Raw genomic sequence first — 14,974 nt, 5'->3', positions numbered from 1 at the left:
CATAATTTGTTAAATAAAATCATCAAGTGACCGTTAGGAATCTCATCATAATAACAAATTTATTCATCATGTATATACAACAGCTAAAATTAACTGACTCCATTTCACATGATTAGAAATAAATTAACACAACGGCTAGATTTAACTAACTCAATTTCATATGATAATTAGATCAATGCAACGGCTAAAATTAACTAACTCCATTTCACATGAAAATAAATTAACACACAGCTAGATTTAACTAACTCAATTTCATATGATAATTAGATCGATGCAATGGCTAAAATTAACTGATTCAATTTCACATGAACATGAAGGAATAAGTAACGGCTATAACTAACATGTTATAACGGTTATAATGATCTATCCCAATTTCACATGAACATGAAGAATTAATTTGGTTCAACGGCTATAATTAGTTTAAAATTTTAGGGCAAAAATTGGGATGTAACATTTTTACCTTTAACTAGTGCTTCCCTCTCTTCCTTCATTTTGGAAAACTTCCTCGCGGCATTATCAAAGATCTTACTATCATTGAAGAAATTCATACTGTTGAGTGGATATTTTGCAACTAACAATTTATGTGAATTCGGTCACAAAATAAGATTACCAACCACAGTGTGTGAGACAAAGTCTCTCCTACCTTAATGAAAAAGCTCCCCCTTTCTCACCATTTCTTGGATTAACTCAAGGTAAGCAAGAAGTTAAGAGATGCTTTAAAGGGTGTTACCAATATTCTTTCCTCTTTTTTCAGGAAAGAATCCACTTACTTGTGGAGCGGCTAATGGGCAAGATGGATCTCTTTATCCACACTTCTATCTAAAAGCTGGAAATAGTTATACCAATAGACTCACACCAACTCACAGGGTGATTGAAAGCATACCAGCTTAGATCTATGTCTAGTTTTTCTACAATATAAGAATGGTTATGAAGTTCACAGACTCCTAAGCAATTCTTCAAAGATAAATCTCTACTATTGGGGCACCCAGACTTCCAGAAGTAGATGATTCTTACACTATAATCCTATAAGTTATTCCAGTTCATAGACATGGAAGTAACTTGATTCTAAAAAATTGCATGAATATAAGATAGTAATATAAACCACAATCACAGCTTCTAGTCTATACCACCACAATTGCTTCCAGTCACAGCTTTGAATTCAATTGCTTCTCGTACTCACTTTGCTCTATATACACATAAGAATAACATGAATTTAAGATAGTAAATACAAATTGCAATCACAACTTCCAATTTGTTCTACTGCAATTGCTTCCAATCACAGTGTTGAATTCAATTGTTTCTTTTTATTCACTTTTATTTCAAATTTGCACTACGAAATCACAATTTGGCTTGCACAAACTTGACAAAGCTTTCTTGCATATAAAAAAGTTCCGTTTTACAATGAGGGGTACTCCTTTATACAAGCAAACAAGTAAGAGAAAAATGGAGAAAAGGTGAGAGGAACTCAACACCTTGACTAAGTCAAACAAGAAAGAAGACTTATTGGATTACATGACTTAAGGTACATGTAATCGGGCTACATGCAAATGGATTACACGCAACATGTCTTCTGAGCTAAATGATAAAAATGTTGGAGTTGTCAAGAGTTCTTGTATTCCAAGCCACTGCATTCACTCTAATAACCGTGGTGTTGCATCTTTTGATAGTATCTTTTGAAAGAAGACTTATTGGATTACATGACTGAAGGTACGTGTAATCGGATTACATGCAAATGGACTACACACATGTCTTCTAAGCTAAATGATAAAAATGTTGGAGTTGTTGGGAGTTCTTGCATTCTGAGCCACTACATTCACTCCGATAACCGTGGTGTTGCATCTTTTGATAGGCTCTTGATTCTCTTTGATGAATTTCCAAATGTCATTTAAAAACTTAATGCAATCAAGCTTTTCTTCATTACGCAGTTGTTGTGAATTCTCATTTATCAGGCTTGCAAATTCTGAATTTTTCGGCACTTTGAAGACCTTCTCAATGATGTTCAGATGTAAACTCAGAACAACTTTCCCATCAACATCTTTAATTATTTGATTTTATTTTTTATTTTTTATTTTTTCAAAGTGATTAGCACATTCCCATAGCACTCATGTTCTAGGGCAGCCATGGGAAAGTGGAGACCAAATAAATTATTGCTTCTTTTGATTCAAAGCATCTTCTTGACAAGATGTCTCTATTCTTTAAAGAAATTCTAACATATCTTGACTTGAAGAGTTCGCTCTTGCTTTGACTCAACTTGATTAGTTACAAAACATCACTCTTACATGCACTCTCATTTTTGGAATGAAGAACTAGGAGAGAAAAGAGCAAAATTTGGAGGAAGAAGTTGGAATGAACTTGTTCTCTCCAAAATCAGGTTTCACAAGTGTGTTCACATACCTTATCAAGGCATATTGTGGTTTGAATATTGCATTACAAGTGCCCAAATGATGCAAATGCTTACTCCAAGAGCCTCTTCTTTCCAATGCCTAGGCAAATCGGGGTTCACAAAATGTTTGGCATGTTCAAAATGGAGCAGTTGCTGCAAATTGTGGTTTCCCAGCCCTATTACATGTAACGCTTGCCCCTTTAGAGCCCAAATTGAGGTTTGCAAGACCAAACACAGTTTTAAAATATGCAATGCAAATGCATTAAAGCCAAAATCGGGTTTCAAGGATGCCAATGCATGTCACGTTTTTTTCAAATGCTTATGGCATGTTTTGAAGAGGCCATTGCATGTAATGCAACTGCATACATTCCAACATCAAGAGCAAAATTGGGGTTTAGGGAGAGCATTGCATGTTTGGAAAGCTTTGCATTTGCACAAACCAAGCTCCAATAAACTTGGATGCCCATAAAGGGAGGAAGAAAACATGTTAAAATAAAGCCTTTGGTGCAAATCGGGGTTCACAAACCCATTTACATATTTAATACAGCCTCATTCCATGCAGTTTGTGGTTTGAAAGACTCATTACATGTTGTGTGTTGGGCTTTTGAAGCAAATCACAATTCTTGGAGGCTTTTGCATATTTGTATTTTGCATGCATTTGGCAAATTGTGGTTTACACTAACATTTGCATGTTTTATTTTGCATAAAACTTCATCTCTAAGGCAAATCATGGTTCTTGGATTCAAATGCATGTTTGCAGTTTGCATGCAAAAGACCAAAAACGGGGTTTGGAAGATTAAATGCATGTAAAACCACCCAGCTAGTTGTTTTGGTCAAAAACTAGTGGTTTTGCAAGCCAAATTGTGGTTTGGAAGAGCAAATACATGTTTTACATTCAAAAATAGCATGTAATTGACTTGCATCACTTAATTAGCACGTCTTTTTTATACACTTAAGTGAATCTCACTTTAGAGGGTCCAATACATATTTACACTAATATATTTTACATGTTATGTGTAAATAGGTTCAAATAGTGAAATTTCACTTAAATGATTTAAATTAAAACATTAAAGTAACACTCAACATCAAAATAGACTATAAAGTTCACTTTAATAACTTAAATCGCTTGAATTATAAATTTAAAGTCAAAAAGTGAAACTATTTAACTTAAAAACATAACATAAAGTGAATTTAAGTTATATTTTTCAAAAAGTGTAACTCAACATCAATTTTTGAGGTTTAATATTTTAAATATGCAGTGGGGGTTTTGAACCCCACTTGCACATGCACTTAAACCTTAATAACTTCTAACTAACAACTCCAATTGAGTACCAAGATATCTCGAAACAAGGGCGTGATCAAAAGCAACAAATTGAAGAAAACAAAAAGCTAAAATCAATCCAAGCAAACACTCAAAAAGGTAAAAAGGACTTTGAAGGCGTCAAAAATCAAGTATAGGCTAACAAACTAAAAAACAAAAAGGACTTGATGAGAGTCTTCAATAAAAAGACTCATTATATAGATTGGGAATAACTGATTGATCAATCTTCATCAATCAAGTAGTGAGTTATCTTATGAAACTTGATTGGAAATGTTTCGTAGTGTTGCCTCCATTTTGTGATGACAAAATGAAGGACAACACATACCTTCAAAGGCAAGCCCGTAAGCTTAGCAACAATCTTTTCATCTATAGTAAACTACTTATCAAATAGAGAAATGGTGTTGTTTCCCAATCCTAGATGAAAATTTGAGTAACTTTCATATTGTGTTCGTGCAACTTTTCAAGATAAGGGATGATCCCCCATTTCTCGAGCTTCTTTCGCACCTCTTCATCCCGCATCCAACCCTCACAAGTGGCTGGTTGGAAATGCTTCAAATTTCCACCCATGTTTAGACTTGCAAAGTCGAGAGTTTGCTGGTTCAACATGCAATTGTCGATAATGGCAAGGCCGCCAAGGAAAATAGTCCCAAAAAACACCCACAAAACATGTGAGGTATACAACACAATTATGGGGTTCAATCCGAAGGACGATCTCCACAATTTTCTCTTATTCCAATGCCGCGATTTGTCATTTCTATAATTAATCTCCTGATTTCCCATTTTGTTATGTATGTGATCATGATGACTAAGGGTTTTAATTTCATTATTGAAATTACTTTCACCCTCTCAAGTGATCATTTCTTTTTTTTGAACCCCAATGCTGACGAGCCTATCCACCAACTTGTTGGTCTCACTATATGAATGGGCAACATAGAAGATATCAAAATAACTCATTATCTCTCTTGACTCTATGATAATTTCTCAATGGTCTAAGAAGCCGCAACCTCCCCTTTTAAACATCTTATAATATTATTGGAGTCCCCTTTATCCATACCTTACTATAATCAAGACTTCTTGCTTAAGGGTTTGACAAAGTAGACCGGATTCCCAAGGGAAGTGCCATTGCAGCCAAACCAATGCCATTTTCATCTCTACTCACTCCCCTACACCTAGTTAGCCCAGGATTTCCCTTTGTTGCCCCGTCAAAGTTTATTTTGATCCAACCTATCAAAGTAAACAACTAAACCAAGATTTATTTGTCTTTCTTAACTTTACCCAAGCATCTTCAGATATCTATAGGCAATTGTCATTGATGAGAGATTTTGAGGTCTTCCTCTTTGCAAGGGATGTAAAGCTTATTCTCTAGAGGATTGTGAAGAAGGTCGATATTCTCTCTCAAAGCCCTACACATTTTCTCAGCAACCACAAAAGGAGGAGCACAATCATTTCTAAAGATCCTATTGTTTCTTTCCTTCCAAAGACCCCAAATGTCATGAGCAGCATTCATAGACCAGAGAGCTTTGAGCACTTGATTAGAAGAAAAGAAACACCACTGATCACAGAAATCATGAATAGTGGCAGGAAACACCCAACAAAGATTCCACTTATAAAAGATGTTGGTCCAGACCTCCACCAAAAAAGGACAGAGCAATAACAAATGAGGAGTCGATTCCTTAGCTTCCAGGCACAAGTAGCATCTATTAAGAATCAAAAATCCTCCTTTGTAGAGATTATCAGTAATAATGGTTTATCCTTGACTAAAAATCTAATAGAATATGTTGATTTTAGGCATAACGAAATTCACCCAAGCCTTGGCCCAAAAAGGATTACAATCAGCATTTTGAGCTAAAAGTGTAAGTTATGAAAATATTTATGATGGATTTTTATGACAGCTATAAGATGCATAAGAACCTATAAGATGCATAAGAGCATCTATCATAGCACAAATTAAAAAAATTGAGTGCCTAACATAGGAGGTTTGAATGGGGAATCATTTGGAGACGTACATGTCATTTGCATGTTTTTGGTTAATGAAAAGTGGTGTCAAATTTAATGGATGGCCCCATCTTGTAACTTCATCTAGAAGCTAACTCTTGTGTTGTATTTCTCTATAAAAATTAGCCCTTAAAGAGTCTAAGTTCTATTTGCGGAGAAAAGTGTTATGCTGCTGAAATTGATTCAGAGTGTTCAATTGTTGCTTGAAAACTTAATATTGTTATTTTACTGCAATTGTTGTTTTAGAAATACAAAGTCTTGTGCTTATGTGTCATGTCCCCTTGCAGAAATAAGAATAAATAAATTATACATGCAACATTAGAATAATAAAGCATTTATTAAATAATATAATTAATAAATAATAATTATGAAAAGAAAGAAAAAGAGCGGAGAAAAGTGTTATGCTGCTGAAATTGATTCAGAGTGTTCAATTGTTGCTTGAAAACTTAATATTGTTATTTTACTGCAATTGTTGTTTTAGTAATACAAAGTCTTGTGCTTATGTGTCATGTCCCCTTGCAGAAATAAGAATAAATAAATTATACATGCAACATTAGAATAATAAAGCATTTATTAAATAATATAATTAATAAATAATAATTATGAAAAGAAAGAAAAAGAAGAATATTCTGCAATTGAAGATGGATCAAACAACCTTCTGTAACAAGGTGGAGGCTAGTATCTTAGAGGTAGCCAACAATAATCTCCAAAGCACATATAAGGAGGAAGGGACTTTTACTTAATGGGATGCAGAGATGCACAAGAACTGGTTCAACTTTATCAATCCACCAATGACTTATCCAAAATCAAACAAACTAACAAGAGCAGAATGCAAATGGGAAACTCCCCCAAAAGAATGGGCAAAGTTCAATTTTGAAGGGGCTTCTATGCGTAACCCGGGTCCCGCTGGATTAGGGTGTATTATCCACTCAAATAAAGGTTCTTGTTTAATCAAATGCACTAAGCCTCTAGGGGCAATGTCTAATAATCTAGCGGAACTAAAAGTTCTAATCGAAGGTTTAAGTATCAGCAGAAAATTGGGCATTAATAAACTATTTATAGAAGGTGACTCACAAATTATCTTAAATGCATTAAGGAAAAGGAAAACTCCTAATTGGATTCTCAACTCTAAACTCGAATATCCATTAATCATAGTTGATAAATTTGAGGAAATAATCATAAAACATATATACCGAGAAGGGAATAAAGAGGCCGACAACCTTGCCAACAAAGGTGTAGATGGAGGGGACCTTTTGCTTAGACTATCTAGCTGACAAGTTGATTCCATATCTAGATCCTATACAGTTCTAGTTTATATTCAATAGCCATTATATTGTAAAACTAGTCAAATTCGATATAATACTAAAGGCATAAAACTGAATAATATAATTACAAGTGTCAAACAACATCAAGATACTAATTTTCTAAATTGTACTGACTAGACTAAAATCATCATCACTGGATAGAAACAAATTATAGTATTATTCATGAGAATTTTAAATTAAGAGAACTAATTAGTAAGGATAGTATATTCTCATAATAATAATGGGTTTATTACTTATAGTGCAACTTAAACAACCCGATTAAGAAGACAAAGTAAAGATTAAAACACTTAATCATCACAATAGAGATCATAGGGAGCATCCCCTCAGAAGCAATATAAAGGTTACTTGATTCTCTTTTATCATCCTAATAATACACATGAATTGTTAAGATATAATTTATGCTCAATTTAGATAAAATATTCATTGATTATTACCTATGTTACCCGGAAACGAGTTTCCTACCCTAAGCCTTGAGTTTCGGAAACCGTCCCCGTTTCGGGGACTTGGGGACAGCCGGAAACGTTTCCAAGCTGTCCCCACCCAAGCAAAAAAATCGGAAACCCGTCCCCGAAAATTCGAAAATGGTCAACACGTTTCCAAATGGTGTTGACCATCCCCAGGACTCCGTAGTTGTTTCCTATCCATCCTGGGGACTGCTTGAAGTTTCCAATTTTAAAATAAAATTCAACTTTAAAAAAACATTACTAGTGATATGCAATTTTTAATTGTTTTCCCCTAGGGTGTAATAGAGAAAATATTAGATCACACTCTACCTAGCTGTTGTTCATGATTAGTTAAATATTTAGAAACATAACAGTAATCCAAGTTTAGAAACAAACAATAATCTTAGTATCTGCCCAGAAAATTTCACTATTAAATTGTTAATATACAATACTTTTATTGTTTTCCCAAGGGTACAATAGAGAAAACATTTCACACTCTACTTTACGTAGCTGTTATTCATGATTAGCTAAATATTTTATGCTAAAGTTTCATCTTTTGAAGTTGTTATAGTGTAATATCTTCAAATAGGGATGCTAGGAAAAGGTAACAAATATTATAAACTAGGGCACAAACATTCTGAATATTTATTTGCATTCAAATACGTCAATTACAGCTCAGATATTATGTCAGAATCAGATCTGAGTTTATCAACTAAAGACAGTTTTTTAGATTATATTCTAAGTTTAGAAACATACAATAATCTTAATATCTACCCTAGAAATTTCAGTCTTGAAATACAACCTTCCTTACTATTTTTGAGATAAAATAGAGATGGATATGCAGATTTTGATACTCGACTTGCCCAGAAGTCTGCTGTCCAAAAAACATAAATATAGGGTTTACACATATCAAACATGCAAAGTTGTCCTTGAAATGATGGCCAAGTTATAATGGCCCAAAATGAAGGTTTCAAATCCTAGTGCAATTAATTACAAACGTGTTGAAACGCAGCACCAAATTAAGTTGCTCAGGTCAACTATAAAATCGGCTAGCTAAAAATGTCTTCCAACAATATATATATATATATAGCCATCCCCTGCCGTCCCCTATTTCAGCCCAAAAAAAAACCGTCCTGGAAACCCGTTTCCTCGTCCCCCCGTCCCGGAAACTCAGGGTAACATAGATTATTACTAACAACGATCTTGGTCAGAGAGGCGAGTGTGTGTAGGATACATAAAGTGGGCAATCTATCCAAAAGTCAAAGCATCAAGAAGAACACCTTACTAAAAAGGAAATCACAAAGATAGTTAAATAAAAACGCTTTAAATTGTGTAAATGAGGAACAATCCTCATAATCTCATTATTTTTGTAAATAGGGGAATGCCCCTATATTATTTTGTATCTTTCATGAATGTAAGTTCCTGGGCAAGGCTGGAGGTTTTCTTGACTCCGTTCTTTTCTACCAATGCCTGCTTGAACGGAGGAATTATGTATAAATTTCATTAACTAATAATAAAAATCTTGGCCTCAGCCTTTTACTGATAAAAAATATAATAAATAAATAATATAAATAAATTTAATATATTAATGACAATGTATGAAATATTATCATAATAATAAAATATAATTGGTATTCTTTGTAAACTAATAATTATGGAGTGAGAGAGGTGTCTTATCAATTATCAAATGATGCTATCCATTCAATTTTGAAGATATAAAAATAAGATCTCTCCACCCCATTCAGCATGATCGAACATTTCTTATCTAATATATATCATATGGAAGAATAGAAGATTATAAATACAACTATTACTCATCATAAAGAAAGTAAAATTATTATTTATTTGGTATTCAAAAGGAATACAAAAGAAATACATATCAACAATGGGTGTTGGCCTTTTCGGCAAATCAGTTCCATAGCTAGCAAGCAATGCATGATCGAACATTTCTTATCTAATATATATCATATGGAAGAATAGAAGATTATAAATACAACTATTACTCATCATAAAAAGAAAGTAAAATTATTATTTATTTGGTATTCAAAAGGAATGCAAAAGAAATAAATATCAACAATGGGTGTTAGCCTTTTCGGCAAATCAATTGCATAGCTAGCAAGCAATCAGCAAGTATTTCTGATTGCTGAATATTATATCAAAATTCTGTTATGAATGAGGTCCCATATATGGTCATACATCTACAGAAATAATAATAAACTCAGATTTATATAATCATATGTTTATAACAAATATATTTAAAATAAATTTATATAAATTTATATATATATATATATATATATATATATATATATATATTGTTAATAGTCAAGATTATAATTATATATACAGGTCTTATTACTAGTTGGCTAAGATTGGAAGACTAAAGTGTTACCAAGGAGGGGCTTGTATAAATCCAAGCAATGGATCTTTCTCCCAAGATAGGGCAGGGATCAGCACCTTCTTGACAAAGTCCCAAGGAAGGCTTAAGGGCTTGGATCTATAACCTTTGAAGGAATCCATAGCAAGTTGGTATCTAGGCAACTGGATAACACTAACTCCTTTTGTCATTTAGACGGAATAGTAATAAAATAAGCATAAATAATAATAATTTGAACAAATAACTTAAATCTAATAGAACGAATGACAATTCCTATCGGGGAACATTACAAATGGTATCAGAGCAAGATCCTACCATCCTATAGGGTAAAAGGACAAAACAAGGAATTATTCTAACCGATTAAAAGGAATCTAGAAATACATACATGTGTACTTGATAAAACATTGAATAAACAAATTGTGAATGTTATGGATAGAAAGAAGTTTATTTCAATAGAAAGAAATCCAACAAGGTGCATATAATGTGTATGCTTCGTGTCTTCAAGCATTATAGTGTATTCTTCATGTATGCTTCAGGTCTTCATGCATTAAAGTGTATTCTTTGTGTATGCTTTGTGTCTTCATATTCAAACATATATTCCATGGATGCTTCTACTTCTTTGATTGAGCTAGAATGATAAGAGTAACTAAGAATGAGCCAAAAATATATGAACTCAATACATGTTATCATGCGAACATTGATTAGCACCATAATGAGATGGTCAGAGATCTTTTCTCATGAAGATGAGAAAAAACTTTATTTTGCAAGCCTTGATACATTAGTGAATAGCAGAAGCTACTCGCATTAGAAGATTCATATAAAATAGGAATTACTTGACGAAAAGTAATTTTGGGGAGGGTAGAAATGTCATGTCCCCTTGCAGAAATAAGAATAAATAAATAATAAATGCAATGTTAAAGAAATAAAGTACTCATTAAATCATATATTAAAAAAATGATATAAATCAATTTAATATATTAACAATAATGTATGAAATATAATCATAATAATAAAATATAATTGGTATTCTTTGTAAACTGATAGTTAAGGAGGAGTGAGAGAGGTGTCTTATTAATTATCAAAGGATGAAATCCATTCAATTTTGAAGATATTAAAATAAGATCCCTCCCACCCCATTCAGCATGATCAGATGCTTCTTATTTAATATATATCACATGGAAGTATAGAAGATTATGAATACAATTATTACTCATCATGAAGGAAGTAAAATTATTATTTAATTTTTATTTGGTATTCAGAAGGAATACATATCAACAGTGGGTGTTGACCTTTTCGCCAAATCAAATGCATGGTTGGCAGCAATCAGCGAGTAATTCTGATTGCTGAATATTATATCTAAATTCTATTACGAATAAGGATCCATATATGGTCTTACATTTACAGAAATATTAATAAACTCGGAATTATATAATCATACGTTTATAATAAATATATTTTAAATAAGTTTAATATATAAAAATATGTATATTATTAATATTCAAGAATGAAGATTATATATATTCAGGTCCAATTACTATTTGGCTGAGAAGAAAAGACTTAAGTGTTACCAAGGAGAGGCTTCTATAAATCCAAGCAATGAATCTTTATCCCAAAATAGGGTAGGGATCAGCAACCCCGAGTGCCTTGTGGGCAAAGCCCAAGAAAGGCTTAAGGGCTTGGATCAGTAAACTTTGAGGGAACCCATTAGAAGTTGGTATCTAGACAACTTGGATAACACTGAATCCATCCATAATTGAGCTGGAATAGTAATAGAGTAAGAAAAAAATAATAATAAAATAAAGCATGCATGAATGATAATTTGAACAAATAAATCTAATAGGGTGAATGACTATACTACCGGGAGCATTATATTTATGGAGTGTGGGCTTTTTTTAAGAAAACATACATTATGGAGTGTCGGGTTTTTTTATTCTAAAAGGGTTTTCTGAACTATATATCATTTGTTCTACGGTATAATCTTTATGCATGTTTATAATCTCCTTGTGAATGTGTTTCTGATTTTGTAATTTGTAATAGTTAAAATTAGTAAACAAAATGTACACAATCTCCACCACTAGAGTGTTGGAATGTGTAATCTCCCTGCAAATGAAATGTAAAATCATACTAGAAACTCTAGCTAGATTACCAAATAGGGTTAAATCAAATTATTATTTAGGTTTGTAAAGTTCTGGAAGTCATTTCTGTTTAGATATTTCTACAAAAGTCTATTTGTCCTATGTCCGCTAATTTAGATGTTTCCAGAAATGATCTAAGACCTCTATAAATAGAGGCATCTTGTAATGTTATTGATATGAACAAAATGGTTAATGAAATATATTAGTGCCACAGCACACTGAGTATTTTTCCATTTTAGTTTATTTTGTCCATCCACCTTTCACAAGTTGGATGAAACTGTCCTAGGTTTTTACAAGTGGTATCAAAGCAAAGTTAAGAAAATCCTGTCACCATTTGTGATAGACGAATTAGAGTCAAGTTAATTGGGAGAATCCTATCACCATTTTTGACAGAAGCAACTAATCAAGGCATAGCTGAAGAAGGAAGGAATTTGTTTGTCATCATTTGTGATGACAAAGAGATTTTTTATTTTGCAGAGCAAAGTTATTTGGAGAACCTTGTCACCATTTGTGATAGATGAAGCAATCAAGGGGTAGCTGAAAGAAGAAATGAATTTGATCAAGATTATTAATGAATCTTGTCACCGGCATTTGTGACAGATAAGGCAAAATTATTAGTGGACCTGTGAAAGGAGGAAATCATTGGCACCCAATTGTTGACAAAATGTTTGTAGAAATTAAAGGCCGCAGCCTTGGAAGACACTATTCATGCATTAACAGATATGAAGATTATTGGAAAATGACATTTTGGCATCAGGCAAAAGAAAGGATTTGGATTTGTATGCAACAACATTTGAGGTTGAAATAATGTGTAATTTCCCCTCAAGTGAAATGTAAAGTCATACTAGAGGATTCTAGAAACTCTAGCTGGATTACCGAATAGGGTTAGGTCAAATTAATATTTAGGTTTGTAAAGTTCTAGAAGTTATTTTTGTTTAGATATTTCTAGAAAAGTATATTTGTCCTATGTCGGCTAATTTAGATGTTTTCAGAAATGATCTAAGACCTCTATAAATAGAGGCATCTTGTAATGTTATTGATATGGACAAAATGGTTAATGAAATATATTAGTGCCGCAACACATTGCATATTTTTTTATTTTAGTTTATTTTGTCCATCCACCTTTCACAAGGTGTATGAGAACTGTCCTGGGTTTCTACATAGAGTACTGTTAGGATGTGTTTTCCGTACCTAAGATTGTAGAAAAGTGGATGTAACATGGTCATTTCCTGACATATTTTTCAAAAGCCTCATTATTTGCAATTGTTTGGGTTTTATGGATCACTGAAATAAGCTGTACTTCAACGCCCTGTTAAGTTCGTTTTATTTACTTTCACGCCCAGGAATTATGATGTTTTTAATAACAATATTTCTGTGATTGGAACTTCAAAAACATGATAGAAGTAAGTGCTCTACCTGTTACAAAATAGGATGTTTGATAGTCATTCCTAATTGCGCCAACGACGACATCTCTGGGAATGGAACCTGCGACCTCATCCTGCAAAAATTGAGATTGTGAATGCTGATCGGGAGGATTCGCTGTTGGCTTGAAAAGCGAGGCTGCAATCCCGAGGGCCTCGGAGGCATACCAGGCAGCCTTTAACACAATATTACTTGAAGAAGAATTAGAGTCACCAGACTTGTCACGTCCTGTTGAGCAAAATATTCTGCTACCCTTACACTTCTTCTCTCTCTTGACCGTTTTTCTTATTCTGGGAGCCTGAGTAAAACAAGAGGAGGACAGTTGAACAGCTGAATTAATTGGAGTTGAGGCAGCCACTCTCAGAACTGCCATGGCAGAGCTATTGCCTCTTATAATTACCGCTCCAAACTTATGACGCGCGAGAGAAAGGTAATAAATGGCGTGGAGTTTAGTATCGAGAGAACAGGGGACGTACGGAAGATAGCCTTAGGTAGCGGTCTTCATATTGCTTTGGGTAGATATAGCAGATTTTTTTGTGGGAATTCTTTTTCACGATCTTTAATATTAGAAATGATTGAACTGTTGATGGTGTTGTGTTAAATTTAGAAACTGTAAAAGTTGATGAAATGTAGGATGATTAAAGTGTAACAGTTGTCAATTTTTGTAGCTTCTCAACACAATCTTCCAAACCTCACACACTCGAGGCAATGAATACTAATGAGGTAAAGGTTTACACATGATTTAAACAACATTGTAGATTGTTGAAAACCAATCTCTTTGATTAATTTGCATTTTATATAATAAAATGTAACAAGAAATTTCAGTTCATTAACAAATAAGATCTTAACTTCACAAACTTATATGATGGTTCATAGCCTTTTCAATCCATATCTCACTTCTTATCTAATTCTTTTTATTCACCATTGATTTTGTTGACTTTTACACAACAATTCCTATTTGCATTTTTTAATATTTCAAGAAGTTGTTTTCCTTATTCTAAGTCATTGATATTTTGATCCACATTTTCTCCACACATTTTCCTTCCCCCATTTAACTTGGTCTTTCCCTTTGTTATGTGTTAAATTTATTTTTTTGATATGGCATAGAATGGACCACCAACTCCCTATTCCAACACAACCCTTTTTGTCATTTTAAATTGTTGTTGAAAATTACAATCAAACTAATACCTATCCTAATTATTTACTCTAAAACCTATTAATCACCCTAAAGCTTATCCACCAAGTAATACTTGATTAATTAGCCTAATTTCTTCATTCCCAACATCATTAGCAATTTTTCTCAATTTCCGTTTCTCTAACACATGTGAGCACAAATCAAACCATTCATACTTTCAAATCCACCAACCTTCGATAAATAACTATCTTTTGTTTACATGTTTGTCCCCCCTAGTCAACTTAAGCCACCTTAGTCTTACATTGTCTCTCACTTAACATTCATCATTCATCCTTCCCAAGATTGCTCATACATGTACATAAGCAACAAGTCACCCTTTCATATTGGGCATACATCTCATCAATCCAAATGCATCCTAGACCTCCATCTCGAATTCAA

The 14,974-nt window shown here is 33.2% G+C and overlaps 1 protein-coding gene across 1 annotated transcript in view; it reads right to left on the bottom strand.

Annotated features, from left to right (window-relative positions):
* Positions 1-13,922, bottom strand: part of LOC149542821 (Nuclear transport factor 2 (NTF2) family protein) — a 252,809-nt gene extending 238,887 nt beyond the window's left edge. Inside the window, exon 1 of the mRNA XM_089797716.1 lies at positions 13,396-13,922. Coding sequence (XP_089653842.1) covers positions 13,396-13,774 — 379 coding nt within the window. The 5' untranslated portion in view covers positions 13,775-13,922. The remainder of the gene's footprint in view (positions 1-13,395) is intronic.
* Positions 13,923-14,974: the final 1,052 nt, after the last annotated feature.

The sequence above is a fragment of the Cupressus sempervirens genome, chromosome 8 (assembly GCF_028749045.1).
Source record: "Cupressus sempervirens isolate cs-2001-9-10 chromosome 8, ASM2874904v1, whole genome shotgun sequence".
Lineage (NCBI taxonomy): Eukaryota > Viridiplantae > Streptophyta > Pinopsida > Cupressales > Cupressaceae > Cupressus > Cupressus sempervirens.
This window is presented reverse-complemented; position numbering and strand designations above follow the sequence as displayed.